The sequence below is a fragment of the Cynocephalus volans genome, chromosome 2, assembly GCF_027409185.1.
Source record: "Cynocephalus volans isolate mCynVol1 chromosome 2, mCynVol1.pri, whole genome shotgun sequence".
NCBI lineage: Eukaryota > Metazoa > Chordata > Mammalia > Dermoptera > Cynocephalidae > Cynocephalus > Cynocephalus volans.
Window position 1 is genome coordinate 61,774,199 of NC_084461.1, and position 13,373 is coordinate 61,787,571.

The 13,373-nt window shown below is 39.0% G+C and overlaps 1 protein-coding gene and 1 non-coding gene across 7 annotated transcripts in view; both read left to right on the forward strand.

The window, feature by feature from the left end:
- Window positions 1–13,373, forward strand: part of ARHGEF28 (Rho guanine nucleotide exchange factor 28) — a 298,642-nt gene that overhangs the window by 108,450 nt on the left and 176,819 nt on the right. For 5 of the 6 annotated variants that reach the window (XM_063085732.1, XM_063085736.1, XM_063085735.1 and 2 more), the window contains exons 3-4: window positions 6,609–6,756; window positions 9,401–9,694. In XM_063085732.1, coding sequence (XP_062941802.1) covers window positions 6,609–6,756; window positions 9,401–9,694 — 442 coding nt within the window. The remainder of the gene's footprint in view (window positions 1–6,608; window positions 6,757–9,400; window positions 9,695–13,373) is intronic. The other variant, XM_063085738.1, reaches the window with a different exon arrangement.
- Window positions 12,674–12,781, forward strand: LOC134371287 (U6 spliceosomal RNA). The gene has a single exon (XR_010022728.1). It is a non-coding gene; the product is annotated as a U6 spliceosomal RNA (small nuclear RNA).

Below are 13,373 nucleotides of genomic sequence, written 5' to 3' on the forward strand. Positions count from 1 at the left end.
ATTGGGTTCACTGTAATTCTTCTACAGTGAGCCTTGGCTATCATGCCTAGGATCAGATCCTGACTGATACGATCCCTGCACAGTCAATCCAGTTACCCCGTGACCTAAACATCCCCTCCCCACATCCCTCTACCATCACACTAAGTGTCTCCTCAACAGCGGTTTGTGGTGGAAATTATAGCAATTATAGCCATGCGCCTCTGTTTATTCTCTGAATTATACTGCAGAAACAAGTGTTTATGAAGAATAAACAAATCACCAGGACTCCCCCCACCAAAAAAGACAGACTCCCCAAATAAATGCCTGAAACTGTTGCACATATCTTCAAGGGGTTTCAGGAACATCCTTCTGCCCCCCAACCTACCCACCGATTTCAGGATGAGAAGCTCTGAATGACAAAGAATGTAAAATAAATCTTGAGTTAAATGTAAAGCTGTAGATAAGTCATGATAAACATTTGGGCACTCGCTGTTTGTACAGTAAAATGGTGAGGAGAAGAGTATGCTGGGCCTGGCTAGGAAGATTAAGATTTGATTTCTGGTTCTTTCTCTCAGTAGACCTGATATTTTCAGTGTTCTCCTTTATAAATGAGGATCATAATAATATCTCCCAGGTATTGTTGTGGGAATAAGATGAGAAAATACACAAGAAAGCACTTTACAAATTGTAAGTACTATACACATAAAAGATAGTATATGTATGTATATAGATGTGTGGATATATCTACATATATGTGTACACACATATAAAAATAATTTTTGCATTTCCACACTATCTTTTGAAGAAGTACTTTAGTTAAACACAGTAATTTGAAATAAAATATTTTGTGCACACAAAACTTTCTTTGGCACCACATACAGATACTGTGCTTGAGAAATCATAAAGAGGATAACCTAACTTGGAGGTTGGGGCAGAAATCAGGAAACCCAATATTGTCCATCGGGCTCTGGGATCCCAAGCTAGTTAGTATTAGTACTAACTAGTATCTGTACTTTTATTTACTTACCTATAAAACAGCATATTAATGCATCCTTTTAAAAAAAAATTTTTTTTAATGAATCTTACAAAGTTTAACAGACTAAGTTCTGTAGGAAAGGCTCTGTATAGAATTATTTCTTTTATCATTATAAGAAGGACCAGTTTCAAATATTAAACAAAGAATCAAATTTGATAGTTCATTTAGAGCACTATTTTTATATTAGCATAATGGTTTTCATGGTATGCATTAGTAAATTTTCATTATAATATTTAACATGTCAGCTCACATTTACCTTTACTGTGCTTCTATCCCCCAAATCAACCCATATAAAGCCTGTGTATAATACTAGAATACCTTGGGAAACAGTATAACACGTCTTACTGTCATATAAAAAGGTGACTGTTACCATCAAAAAGCATTTATTAAATTCCCATTTTTGCCTGTTTCTATAAAAGCTAGAGTTCATAAACTTTTTTGAATCTTTGGATAGTTTGAGAGTATGATGAAAACCATAAAACTTTCCTGAGAAAACGAACACATCTACACACACAAAAACAGTTCAGGTAGTAATTTTAAGAGGTTCTCAGACTACATGAAACTCATGTACAGTCTCTTCCCATGGCCCGGATTTAAAAAACCCCACTTTAACAAGATGTACCACTTTTTTTCTCATTGTTATAATTTGAAAATACAAATTGAATTTCTCTAGAGGGATGCTTGATGGTTTAAAGAAAAGAAAAAAAATGTTGGCTTAATTTACCTGATTTTTTTGTGTGTGCTTACACTGGAGTATATTTAGTATGACTTTAGTTAGTTCAGCTTTTATACTCTACATTTGTCATTCCTATTTTCTGTTAATTTGCCTTTCAGAGGTTTTAAAGGATTTTGATGAGCGTTTTTTATTTGGGCATGAGTAGGTAAGAGGTGGTACACCTTCACTATTCAGATGGAAAAGAAATGATTCTGACACTGACTCACTGGTTCATCTGAAAAAATGAAAATTTTGACCTGCCAAAGGCAATGTTATAGGTGAATTCAGATATGAAGTAGAAGAGGGAAGACTAGAATTCTTCCAATTTGATTTAGCCACTAACAATGTTTGCAACATTTAGTAATAGACTTTTATAAAAGTGGGCAATACATTTCAGTAGCAATGGAAAAAATATGAATTAAATCAGCAAGGAACTATTTATCTGTTAACCTAGGGAATAATACAAAAGATAGTTTTGGCAAGGTTGGGTGGAAACGATACTGTTGACCAGTACATGTGGCGATGAAAGTTGGTACAACAGCTTTGGAAATTGGTTTGGCAATTTGTGACAGTTTGTTTACATTCTTGGACTCATTTCTGGAATTTTATTCTAAAATAGTTACTTAAAGCATAGAAAATGTACATGAAAATGTTTATTACAGTGTTGTTAATATGTTAAAAAGTTATAAATACAGTTGACCCTTGAACAATATGGGGGTTAGGGACCCAGATCTCTCCCACTGCAGTTGAAAATCCGTGTATAACTTTTGACTCTCCCAAGCGGTAACTATTAATAGTCTACTGTTGACTGAAAGCCTTACACAAACAGTTGATTAACACATATTTTGTATGTTAATTGTATTATTTACTATATTTTTACAATAAAGTAAGCTAGAGAAAAGAAAATGTTATTAAGAAAATCATAAGGAAGAGAAAATACATTTACAATATTGTACAGTATTTATTGAAAAAAATCCACAGATAAGTGGACCTGTGCAGTTCAAACCCATGTTCTTCAAGGGTCAACTGTAAACTTTATGTACAACAGAAGAGGAATATTTAAGTAGTTGTGGAATTATGGAACATCAAGTACTAGGTGGAATGCTATTAAAAAGGGTACCAAAGATCATAACATGAAAGAAAATTTTGATAGACGAGAGGAAAGCACACCAGTATGTGTATTTGTGCTGTTAGTGTAGCTGCGTAATGATTACCTGTGCATGTAAACAAAAACTGGAAGGGAATAGGGAAAATGAAAAAAAGTTGATACTTTAGGGTAGTGTCAGTGTAGATGAAATTTAGATTAATTGCTATGATTTTGTTCAATAATAAAGACTTTTACGCAGTCTTCTAATTTAATGCTCTTATGGATTTTTATGTTAGATATTAAATTAATTGGGAATTTAATGATTTGTTAGGAGGCATGTTTTTGCCCCTAATCGGTACCTATTGTTCCAAAACCATTTACTGAGTAGCGCATTCATTCCCCGCTGATTTGAAATGCTGCTGTTATTACATAATTTCCATGGGTACATGTGTCTGTCTCTGGACTCTGTACTTAGTGGTCTGTCTCTATGCCACTGTCCACTGTTTAAATTACCCTGGTTTTATTGTGCATTTTACTTTGTGGTAGGGCAAGCTCTTACCCCTCCCCCACAGCTAAAACATCATTCTCTCTCAAAACTTCTTTCTGTTCTTGTGTATTTACTTTTCCAGATGGACTTTAAAATAAGCTTGTTGAGTTTTATTTGAAACAATTCAGTTCAGGTTTTCATTGGAGTACATTAAATTTATAGATTAATTTGGGGAGATACTTTTGCCTCTTATTGTTTCCCGAAGTTTCAGTGGAATGTGTGAGTGTTTATTTGGGATATAGTAAGTTGATAGAAAGATGATAGCACATCGCTATTACTTCTATAAGGAAGCAGAGTGATTCTGATATTGATGCCAACAAATTTATTTAGGAAAGTTTATAGTTTTCAAGTGCCTGAAGCAAAGAATGCAATTGAATTCAGATGGGGAAGTGAAAGAGGTTTATGCTGGAATTCTGCAAACTAGAATTTATCTTTCCCATATATGACATTAATGGTCTTTTAAGAAGGGTAGCAGAATTTCAGTGGCCACAGTCATTAGAAAGACCCCAATCTGAGTCAAAACTTGTTACCTGTGGCCGATTATTTATGCTGCACTCGTTCCTCAGCACATTCTCTCAGAAGCCCATTCCTCCCACGGATCTCCTAAGCAGCTTTATCTAAATCTGTTTCCCTTGAGCTTTATTTACCCTTTTTGAATGAAAACATTCTTGTTCTTTCATCTTCATAGTTTCCTTCTCTGTTTTCCTCTCCTGCACTCCTTTCTATCTCAATGGGTCTCTCTGTTGGTTTCTGTATCCCCCCTTCCTTCCTCCCATAATATCTTTAACTGGGTTTTACTGGTGTGTTTGTATTAGTCCATTTCTGTTGCTTATAACAGAAATACCTGAAACTGGGTAATCTGTAAAGAAACAATATTTATTGCTTGTAGTTTGGAGGCTGGGAAGTCCAAAGTCCAGGAACACTTATGGTGAGGGCCTTGTTTGGTGGTGACTTCAGAGATGCAGGATGTCACATGCTAAGAAAGGCAGAAGCAAGTGAGAGGCTAACGTCTCCATTAGCTCTTCTTTTCAAGCCTGCAGAACCATGCCTATGAGCACCATTAAACCATCAAGTGGATTAATCCATTCACTATGGCATGGTCCTCACAATCTAATCACCTCTTCAAGGCCCCATCTTTCAATTACCATAATAGGATTTCCCACTCTCTTAACACTGTCACAGTGGAGGTTAAGTTTTCAATACCTGGACTTTGAGGGCTACCATTCAATCCATGGCAGTTTGCCATTACCCAATAAGAGATTCCTTTTATCGCTGAATATTATTCTTAGTATTAAGATGCCTAGGCATCTTGCCTTAATAAAATGTCTTATTTCTGACATGGTTGTGTATCTTTTACCAATGTAAGGCATGGTATGGTTCTTGAAAAGGAAGCATAATGAATTATAAGACTGTACTGTTGGGGTTGTATTGCATTGGAAAAGGTTGCAATTAAACTTTTTCATAAGTTGTAGTCCTTGTTCACCCACCCAAATAAAATAGTAATATGATCATTGTTTTGAATAGATGTAGATTAGATATATCCTTGTGATCTGTGAAAATGTTTGATCTGTTCATATAATTTGCTTTTTATTTAAAAACATCACTGATAGGTCAGGTCAGATTCTGTCTGTGGGTAATTAATAGTCCCCTGAGCAATCAGGAACATGACTAAAGCAAACTGTTCTTTCTTTTTTAGGAAACGGAATTTCATCTAAGTTTCCTCTTTGTCATGTCAGACATTTGTTATTGTTTTTTTGCTTTACAGGTCTCCTTCCTGAACTTTTCTTTGAAGCTATTGTATGGTGGATTTTTCTTGGCAGGTTACTTTCTATTGATTACGTTTGTGTGTGTGCATATATATGCTCACTTGCAGAGAAAGGACAGTTCAAAATTGTGAGCTGGTGATTTTTTTCAGAACTCCACAATTTGTATTTATACCGATTTGTAATTTCAGATAACTGTGTGTGTGTGATGGATTGCAAACTACTAGGAAAACAGAGCTTTTTTATTTAAAAAATTTTTAGATTGAATAACCATGTGGCTACTGCGAAAAGGAGCTTTGCGCTGATTTTGTTTTTGATCCTGATTGCCTAACTCTTAGTATCCTAGGGAATGTCATGCTGATATTTGTCAAAGGCAAACATGTCAAAGGACTGTAGATTTTTCTCTGTTCTCTTTTCTCCCTATCAAAGGGTGAGTAAATCTCGGAGAGTGGCTTTGTTTTTGTTGGGCAAGCACACAGAAGTCCAGATGCTTTTCCACACTGGGCTGAGCTCTGGAGGCCCTCCAAAGTGGGTGACCCTTTCCACCTCCTGGTCTCCATTCCCTGCCACTCCCACAGGCTGGGCGGAATGCACCCTCTCCCTGGAGGCCCCACTTTGTACTGCCTTGTTGTGTTTTGGGTAGGGAGTGTCATGGATCCTTAGAAGCTGCCAGGTTCCCGAGAAGATCTGGCAGGCTTGTCTGTCACCGCTGCTCCCTTGGGTCTAACACTGCTGATTCAGCCTCTCCACAAACTTGAGAGCACTAGTCTGCTGCCCACTTCCTTTGACATATGTACTCAGAGTGTGCCTCGGTGACCCATGGTGGCAGCTTCTCTCCTAGGGATGAGGGCACTTTGAAGGCCTTCGTGCTAACCAGAAGCTCTTAAGAGACAGTGTGAGACCAGGCTGGATGAGAAAGAGGACTTAGAAATCCCTCAGAGAAGACAAGTAGCAAATGGAAATGGTTTAGCAAGTGAGGAAGCAAGTAGTCGCATTTATCTGGCAATGTTTATGAGTATTTAAGGTTCTTACAACCTGCTGTGTTCCAGTATAGCGTGAGGCCAGAGCGAAGAACAGTTATCTTGAATCTTTGTACTAATAGTAGTATTTCAAGTACTGCATAAAAATTAATACAAGCCATGATGTTTGGCAGGTAGAAATTCAAACAAAGCAAAAGGCAATGAAGTATCACACTCACACATCTAGTAAATTAGAAAAAAAAGTCTTCTCTGTGCCCCGAACTTCTTCAACTTTAAAAACAGAACAAACCGGCTCTGATATTCATACCTGACTATATCAGGAAGCATCTTCCCTGATGTCAAAAATGTTGTTGTTGGAAAGAAGGATTCTTGATATTTGAGCTCAAGCACGTGAAATGAATATAACAAGTGATACAGTTTTTGGGCCCGAGCCCTTTTTATTGTGGTTTCTTAGAGCCAGAACACAGAAGTGTGACGGTGCCCCGACTTATTCATTTTCAGGGGCAGATGACGGTCTATGCAAAGTTTGGCAAAAATGTCTATCTTCCTGAAGATGCTGAGTTTTACTTTATTTATGATGGATCTCATCAGAGACACGTTGTGATTGCAGAGCGGATTGAGGATAACGTTCTCCAATCCACCATTCCAGGTAAGGTGTCCTCTTGTTGTGCTTTTGGGAAATCTGTCTGCAAGCATCTTTCCTCCAGGGATATTGGCCAGGAAGAGAATCGGGAGGAGAAAGAAAGCAGCACTGGAAGGTCAGGGGTGTGTGTGTGTGTGTGCGCGTGCATACTCATTAGGAAAAACACTCACATTGCCTTCTCTCACGTCTAAGGTTCTGCCAGCTGTGTCTGCAGCTCCATCAGGGGCCTTGACTTAGACTAGGCAGGCCCAACCTGCTGGCTGCACCCAACTCTCAAGGTTGGGTGTGTTTTGGATGCAGTCAAATGGAGGAAACGCTGAATGTTGTTTCACCTGTGATCCCTGGGCCTATGGCCAGGGTTAACTCGGGCAGAACTGACTTTGACCAAGTTTGTCTTCATTCCTTCTTCCTCACCCCCGCTGAGGTCCGCCTGGCAGCCCCAGGTCCACCTCTCCCCTGCCTTCTCCTTTTGGTCTCTGGGGTTCTTTCTTTGTTCCCTGTCTACCTAGAATCTTCCTTGCTGGATCTCAGGCTCCAAAACTTTCTCTCCCCACCACCAAAATGTTCATATTTGAAACCTCTAATTTCCCAGTTGTCTTCTTCAAATTCCATGATGACATGACAAATTAGTCTCTCCCGTTAATGTGCTGTTATGAGCTAATAGCCCTTCTCAGATAGAGCTGTTTTGTATATTCATTGGTGTGTGGGTTGTGCATCTAAAAGACATCAAGCTTTAGCCTAAAGGTGGTATTAAAAGGTCATTACCTGCAGGACAGGGAGAGTGTCTTTTGGTTCTTGTTTGTTGATTGGTTGGGTTTTCTTAGCTGTGCGTTTTTTAGGTCCTTTTAAGGTGTATCATAAGGAAACTTCAATTTTTTTAATGGATAAGGTTGGCCTTATTTTTAAAGAAAACATGTTCCTAAGTGCTTCCATAGTAAATCTACACGTGGAAAGCAGATAGGCAGTAAATATGCAAACAACACAGACAAAGTTAAAATTGTAGAGGAGTGTGGATTTCTTTCAGCCCTGCCTGGTCTTGGTCATTGAATTAATCTGTTGTCCAATTTCTGAGACTGTGGGCAATTTTAAGCACTTCTCTCTCTGATCTTGTAACCCCCATCCTTATAAGAAAAAAAGTCAAACTTAATGGGACATAGTTACTGTGGCTGTTGGTCTCTTTTCCCTCTCCCTTTTTACTCTGTCATTTACATTTGTCTTTCCTGCCTTTGGTTTTTCCCTATTTTCTTAGTTTCTCTTTTATTAAGACTCTTATAAAAGAAAGAATAAAAATAATAACTAAAGCGTCATTCCTAACATCAAAACTCTTTGCTCTTTTTCTTTACTTGCATGTAGGGGCAATGTCCTTCCTTCTTCTTGTGTATTAAAGAAAATCTTTCTGATTATATTATGACCTACTTAAAAGTGAGGGTTCTTACCTTCATTTTGACAGATTCCCTAGAGACAGGTGACAATCTGTACTTCCTAACCATAAATTTCCCTGGTAAAACTTACCCAGAATAACCTTTCAGAAGTATGTGAAACAGATTTCTATAGTATAAACTGAATCCGTATGGTCTGGTGGGGTAGGCACGTTCTGTGCCTGCCCCATTGGGCCACTTTAAAGAGGCAATGTGAGAAGGACAGGAGTCCTCTTTCAGTGCACTTAGCATGTTCTTGTTCCTTGAAGCCCTGGCAGCATAGCCTTTGGGGAAAGGCTTTGGAGAATAAGGCAAAGGAGGAATGACTTGTACCCATTAGCCATTAGCTTGGGGGCCAGAGGGCGCTATGGGTCACTGGTGGCTGAAAATTAACTCTTCTCCTGTTCAACAATGATTATCATAATCACAGTAGTTTGGTGCTACTAATTGCTGGAAATTTTGCTAAGGGCAGCATAAAAATGTACCTGGGCAGAAATTTACCAAACTTGGCAAAATGGGAGAGTAGGGGGAAAGGAGAGGAGAGTGACAAGGGACAGGGAGCAGGATTAGGTGACCACCCAGAGGAGAAGTATTGAGAACGCCTACAAGACAGAGAACCTATTATCAGAAGTGTAGGGGCACTGAACAACATCTATATATAGACAGATGTTAGTTTCTCTTTTATAGACGTTAGTATGCATATATATGTACACGTGTGTGTGTGAGCATGTGAGCGTGTGTATTTCTGTGGAGTAGTCTTCACCTACCCTAACTCACATTCAAAGGGGCTCTGTGGAATTAGGATGAACTTATATAATTTGGTGGTGCTGTCTCATGATACTGTAGCCTAAATATGCAGGAATATGTGACTCAGGAGGAAATGGCAGAGTGTAGAAGAGCAAAGGTCTTTAAGGCAACAAACTTGAATTCAGGGGTTAGGATAGAAGTAAAGGGTGAGGTATGCCAAGTGACAGTGTTTGGTAGTGACAAGAGAATAGACACTACAATGCTCAGAGCTTGTAAAGGTTAGTTGTAAAATCAGGACTCACTGCAAGAAGACACAGTGAGCTTTAACGTGGCCCAGCTGTGGCAGCATTGGACGAGAATGGGCCGGCTTTGCTTTCTGCCCTGCTCTCCTGGAGGGTTGTCTGCTAGGTACTGCAGCTGGGCTGGCCTGTGGGGAGAACAGCTCCTGCAGACTCGAGCTGACCGGTCCACTTCTTGTCATCCAGGCCATGGGCTTCAGGAGACGGTGCTGGTGTCTGTGTGCCTCTGCTCGGAAGGTTACTCCCCAGTGACCATGGGCTCTGGCTCGGTGGCCTACGTGGACAACACGGCCTGCAGGCTGGCCCGCTTGCTGGTCACCCAGGCCCATCGCCTCACAGCCTGCAGCCACGAGACCCTGCTGACCCCCTTTGCCCTGACGGCGGCTGCACTGCCTGCACTGGATGAAGAGCTAGTGCTGGCTCTGACCCATCTGGAGTTGCCTCTGGGGTGGACCATTGTGGGGAATTCTTCATTTGAAGGTAGGTCTTCACCAGAAAATTCAGATGTCTCCTGTCTATGTCAAGTTCAGAATGTGCCTTACTATGTATTGTCTGTTTCCCTGGGTGGGTTTTGCTGCCAACTGTTTTCCTAAGCCTTGCTCTGATGGGGTTGGGTTCCCTGAAGTCCTGAGCCACTCCTCTCTGCTCTGTCCCAGGAGGTGTGGGCTGGATGGAGGTGAAACACTGTGCTTCTAGGGGCAAAGGACTGTTTCTTCATGGCAGGCTCTGGAGCCAGCAGCTGTGGGCTGTGGCTCCACTTCTCATGGCAAGTTTTTCTTGTCGTGAGAAGGGGACGTTGCTGCCCTGTTTCCCAATAGGTAGGGTCATAGGACAAGGAATATCATGCTGCCAACTCTGCGAAACTCTTAGAAAAAATGAGACCATGCAGAGAATGTAACCAGCAAGTTGTCCTCTTTAAAAATGTCAGTGTCATGTAGAACATCCGTATTATGTTTGTGCTCACCTTGTGAGTTAACTGGAGCCCGAATGGATTCCCAATACCAACTCTTTGGAATCTGCGTGTAAACAGCGCAATATCTATCTATCTATCTATATATATATACACATACACACACACACACATATATATATATTTATAGGTACATACTAGGCATGAGGCTAAACTGTTTAATAGATGCTTCTAATGGTGATTACAGATCCCATAATTTCATTGGAAATACAGAGATGTTGCGCTGTATTTTCCTGAACACAACTTATATTATTGCTGTTTTTCTGTATTCTTCCCATGAACTTTAGCTTTGTGGTTGGATGGTGGTGGTCTTAGGAGTTTCTGCTTCTTGATAAATTCTAGTTACAGGTTACAGGTTTGCTTAAATTTGATCACGGGTAAGATTAAATGCACTACCTAGGTAAAGGGGTGTGATTTTTGTAAACAGAATTATAGGGCCATAAGCCACAATCAGAGAGGGATCTCCATTTCTTTCCTTTAATCTGGGTTACACTAAAACTCTCCTGGGCACCTAAGGATATTTCTTGTATTATAAGGCCATGGGTAAGAGAAGTCACAGGTCTGGTCCAGCAGCGAGCCAGGCCTGAATCCTACATGCTGCACTTTGCTGTGTGGTAGCTGATTGATGCAGATAAAGAGGTGGGCTCCCTGGGGTGTGGGTTGTGTCTGTTATCTCACCATTATCCCCAAGGACCTAGCAAAGGAATACGAGGATATGTGGGGTAATTCCAGTAGTGATACTGGAAGGTCTCAAGATATACCCTTTATTCATTAAACAAATATTTCTTGACCAACTGCTATGTGCCAAGTCCTTTGCTAGGTCCTTCTACAGTTTTCCATGTTGGGTGTGCATACGCAAGGTTATTTTTGCTGATAGAAATACATAATCAAATAAGCACCAAGTTGTCGAGAGTTGTCTTACTGCCATTGTCATTGCTATTTGGAGATCTATTAGTGTTTGCGCAGCCTCTGTCAGGACCTTTGATTTATCCATATCCTTAGACAAATTTATGCCACCAAGAGGTCCTTTCTGACTCCTCTGCCAGTATTTATATATGGTATGTGTAATTTTCATGAAAGAAAAACTGGAGTGGTTTCTTTTCATGGGGAGACATTGTATTTTATGGGAAAACAATTCTACTGTCGTAGTTGTTAAGAATATATGCTTTGGAGCCAGGTTCAAATCCTGACTTTGCTTCTTCCTGGCTGTGAGACCTGAGCAAGTTATTAGTTCTGGTGCCACAAATTTTTAATTTCTAAAATGAGGCATAATAGTACCCACCTCATTGGCTGGCTGTGATGATTAAATTAGATAACATATGATGACGCTTCCAGAACACTGTCTGAACGTACTGAACTCTTAGTAAAAGTTGATTTTTGTGTGTGTGTGAATGGATTTCCATATATAGAGAGTATATTTTTACATACGTGTATGTACATATATGGAAAGCAAATTACAGTTTGGATAAATGAAGCTACAGGAAAAGGACAAAATTCCTGGTATTGTAAATAGTTTCTTGAAAATTTCTAGAAACTCTGTTAGACTTTCTCTAAAAACAGCTGCAGTACTTGATGTAACATTACCTGCAGCCTAAACTTATAATGGAGCTTCTCTACAACATCAGTGTCAAGGGACAGGGTTAATGCTCATGTTTTAAGCAAAATTTTACTTGAAGGCTTATACTCATCTAATGGGATTTGAGTCAGTCTACCACGTGTTTAAATATCTGCATGTACCTCTTCGTACCTCGTTTCTCTTCTGTATGTATGTTATGGCCCATATATAGATAATGGCTAATTTTAGATTAATAAGCTTTAACAGATATATCTACCAGAATAATTTCATCAGAATTATTCCAGATTTTTTTTTTAAAGCCAAATTGGGCATTTAAATGACTAGACTCAAATGTGAATTCTTCTATTTAAATTTAAAGTTTTTACTTTAGATATTATATTAGATACTGAGGGTGGGGGCCGAAATCTGTAGTTTTTATTGTATTGACCAAACCAAATAATTGGGCATAGAGGAATAATTTTATAGTTGGGCATAAACGTGAACATTTAGTGGACTAACACTGATGCTTTAGATCAGCTGGGTTATATTAGATTTTTACAATGCACGTGTACTCTTTAGTGGATGTATTTTGACTCACTGCCTACTCAAATCCATTTGGTGGGATTCTGCTAATGCTGAATTATTTTGAATTTGTTCTTTGTTGTACTTAACTCTTAATTTACTAGAGTTTTAATCTAAGCAGTTTAAAATCTCTTAGGTGTGCATACTTTTTTTCTAGTATACATATTTTGTTAGTGTTACTTGTCTTCTAGGTAGATTATAATAACGAAGTGAGAAATTGAGGCATGGGGCCCACTGGAGTTTATGATGTATGAGTGCTAGTGGCATCATTAGTAGAAAACAATTCTTTCCTAGTACTTATCCAAAAACTACTTTAAAGCTTCACTATTCACTCTTATTAAAAATTCTTTGTGTGCTCGCTTCGGCAGCACATATACTAAAAATTGGAACGATACAGAGAAGATTAGCATGGCCCCTGCGCAAGAATGACACGCAAATTCGTGAAGTGTTCCATATTTTTACAAAAAAAAGGGGCGGGGGAGAAGATATAACAACCACAATTACTTGAAGTTGATACGACAAGCAAACAGAAAGGACATTGTTGAGGGGGAGGGAGGAGAGGGAAGAGGGAGGGAGGTTTTGGTAAGGGGCAACAATAATCAACTGCAATGTATATCGACAAAATAAAATTTAAAAAAATTCTTTGTATTTATCTATTTACTTATGATTTCTTTAGGTATAAATAGGTATAAATAGATAAACAGATATTTGAGTATTAATTAATTTCTGTAATGGCTTTGCCTTGGAGGAGTCTGATTGAAGCCTTACTGTGAAACATTATTGTATTTCCTTTTGTTTTATAATAAATATCTCATTATTTTTTTCTTTTCAAACATTGAGAGTTATAAGAAGGATTGAGATCATGGAGAAGGGCAAGAGTCTGAGTGGAGGGCTGTGTCTCTTAAAGAAAAACAGAGCCTTCTCTTGGCCCTGAGTCTTACCCATTATTAATCACAATGTAACTTCGTTATGTGTTTGAGGGAAGGAAACATACCAGGTTTTATTTAATTTTAGGGCATAAATAAAATTGGATTTCTATTTCATAAAATGAA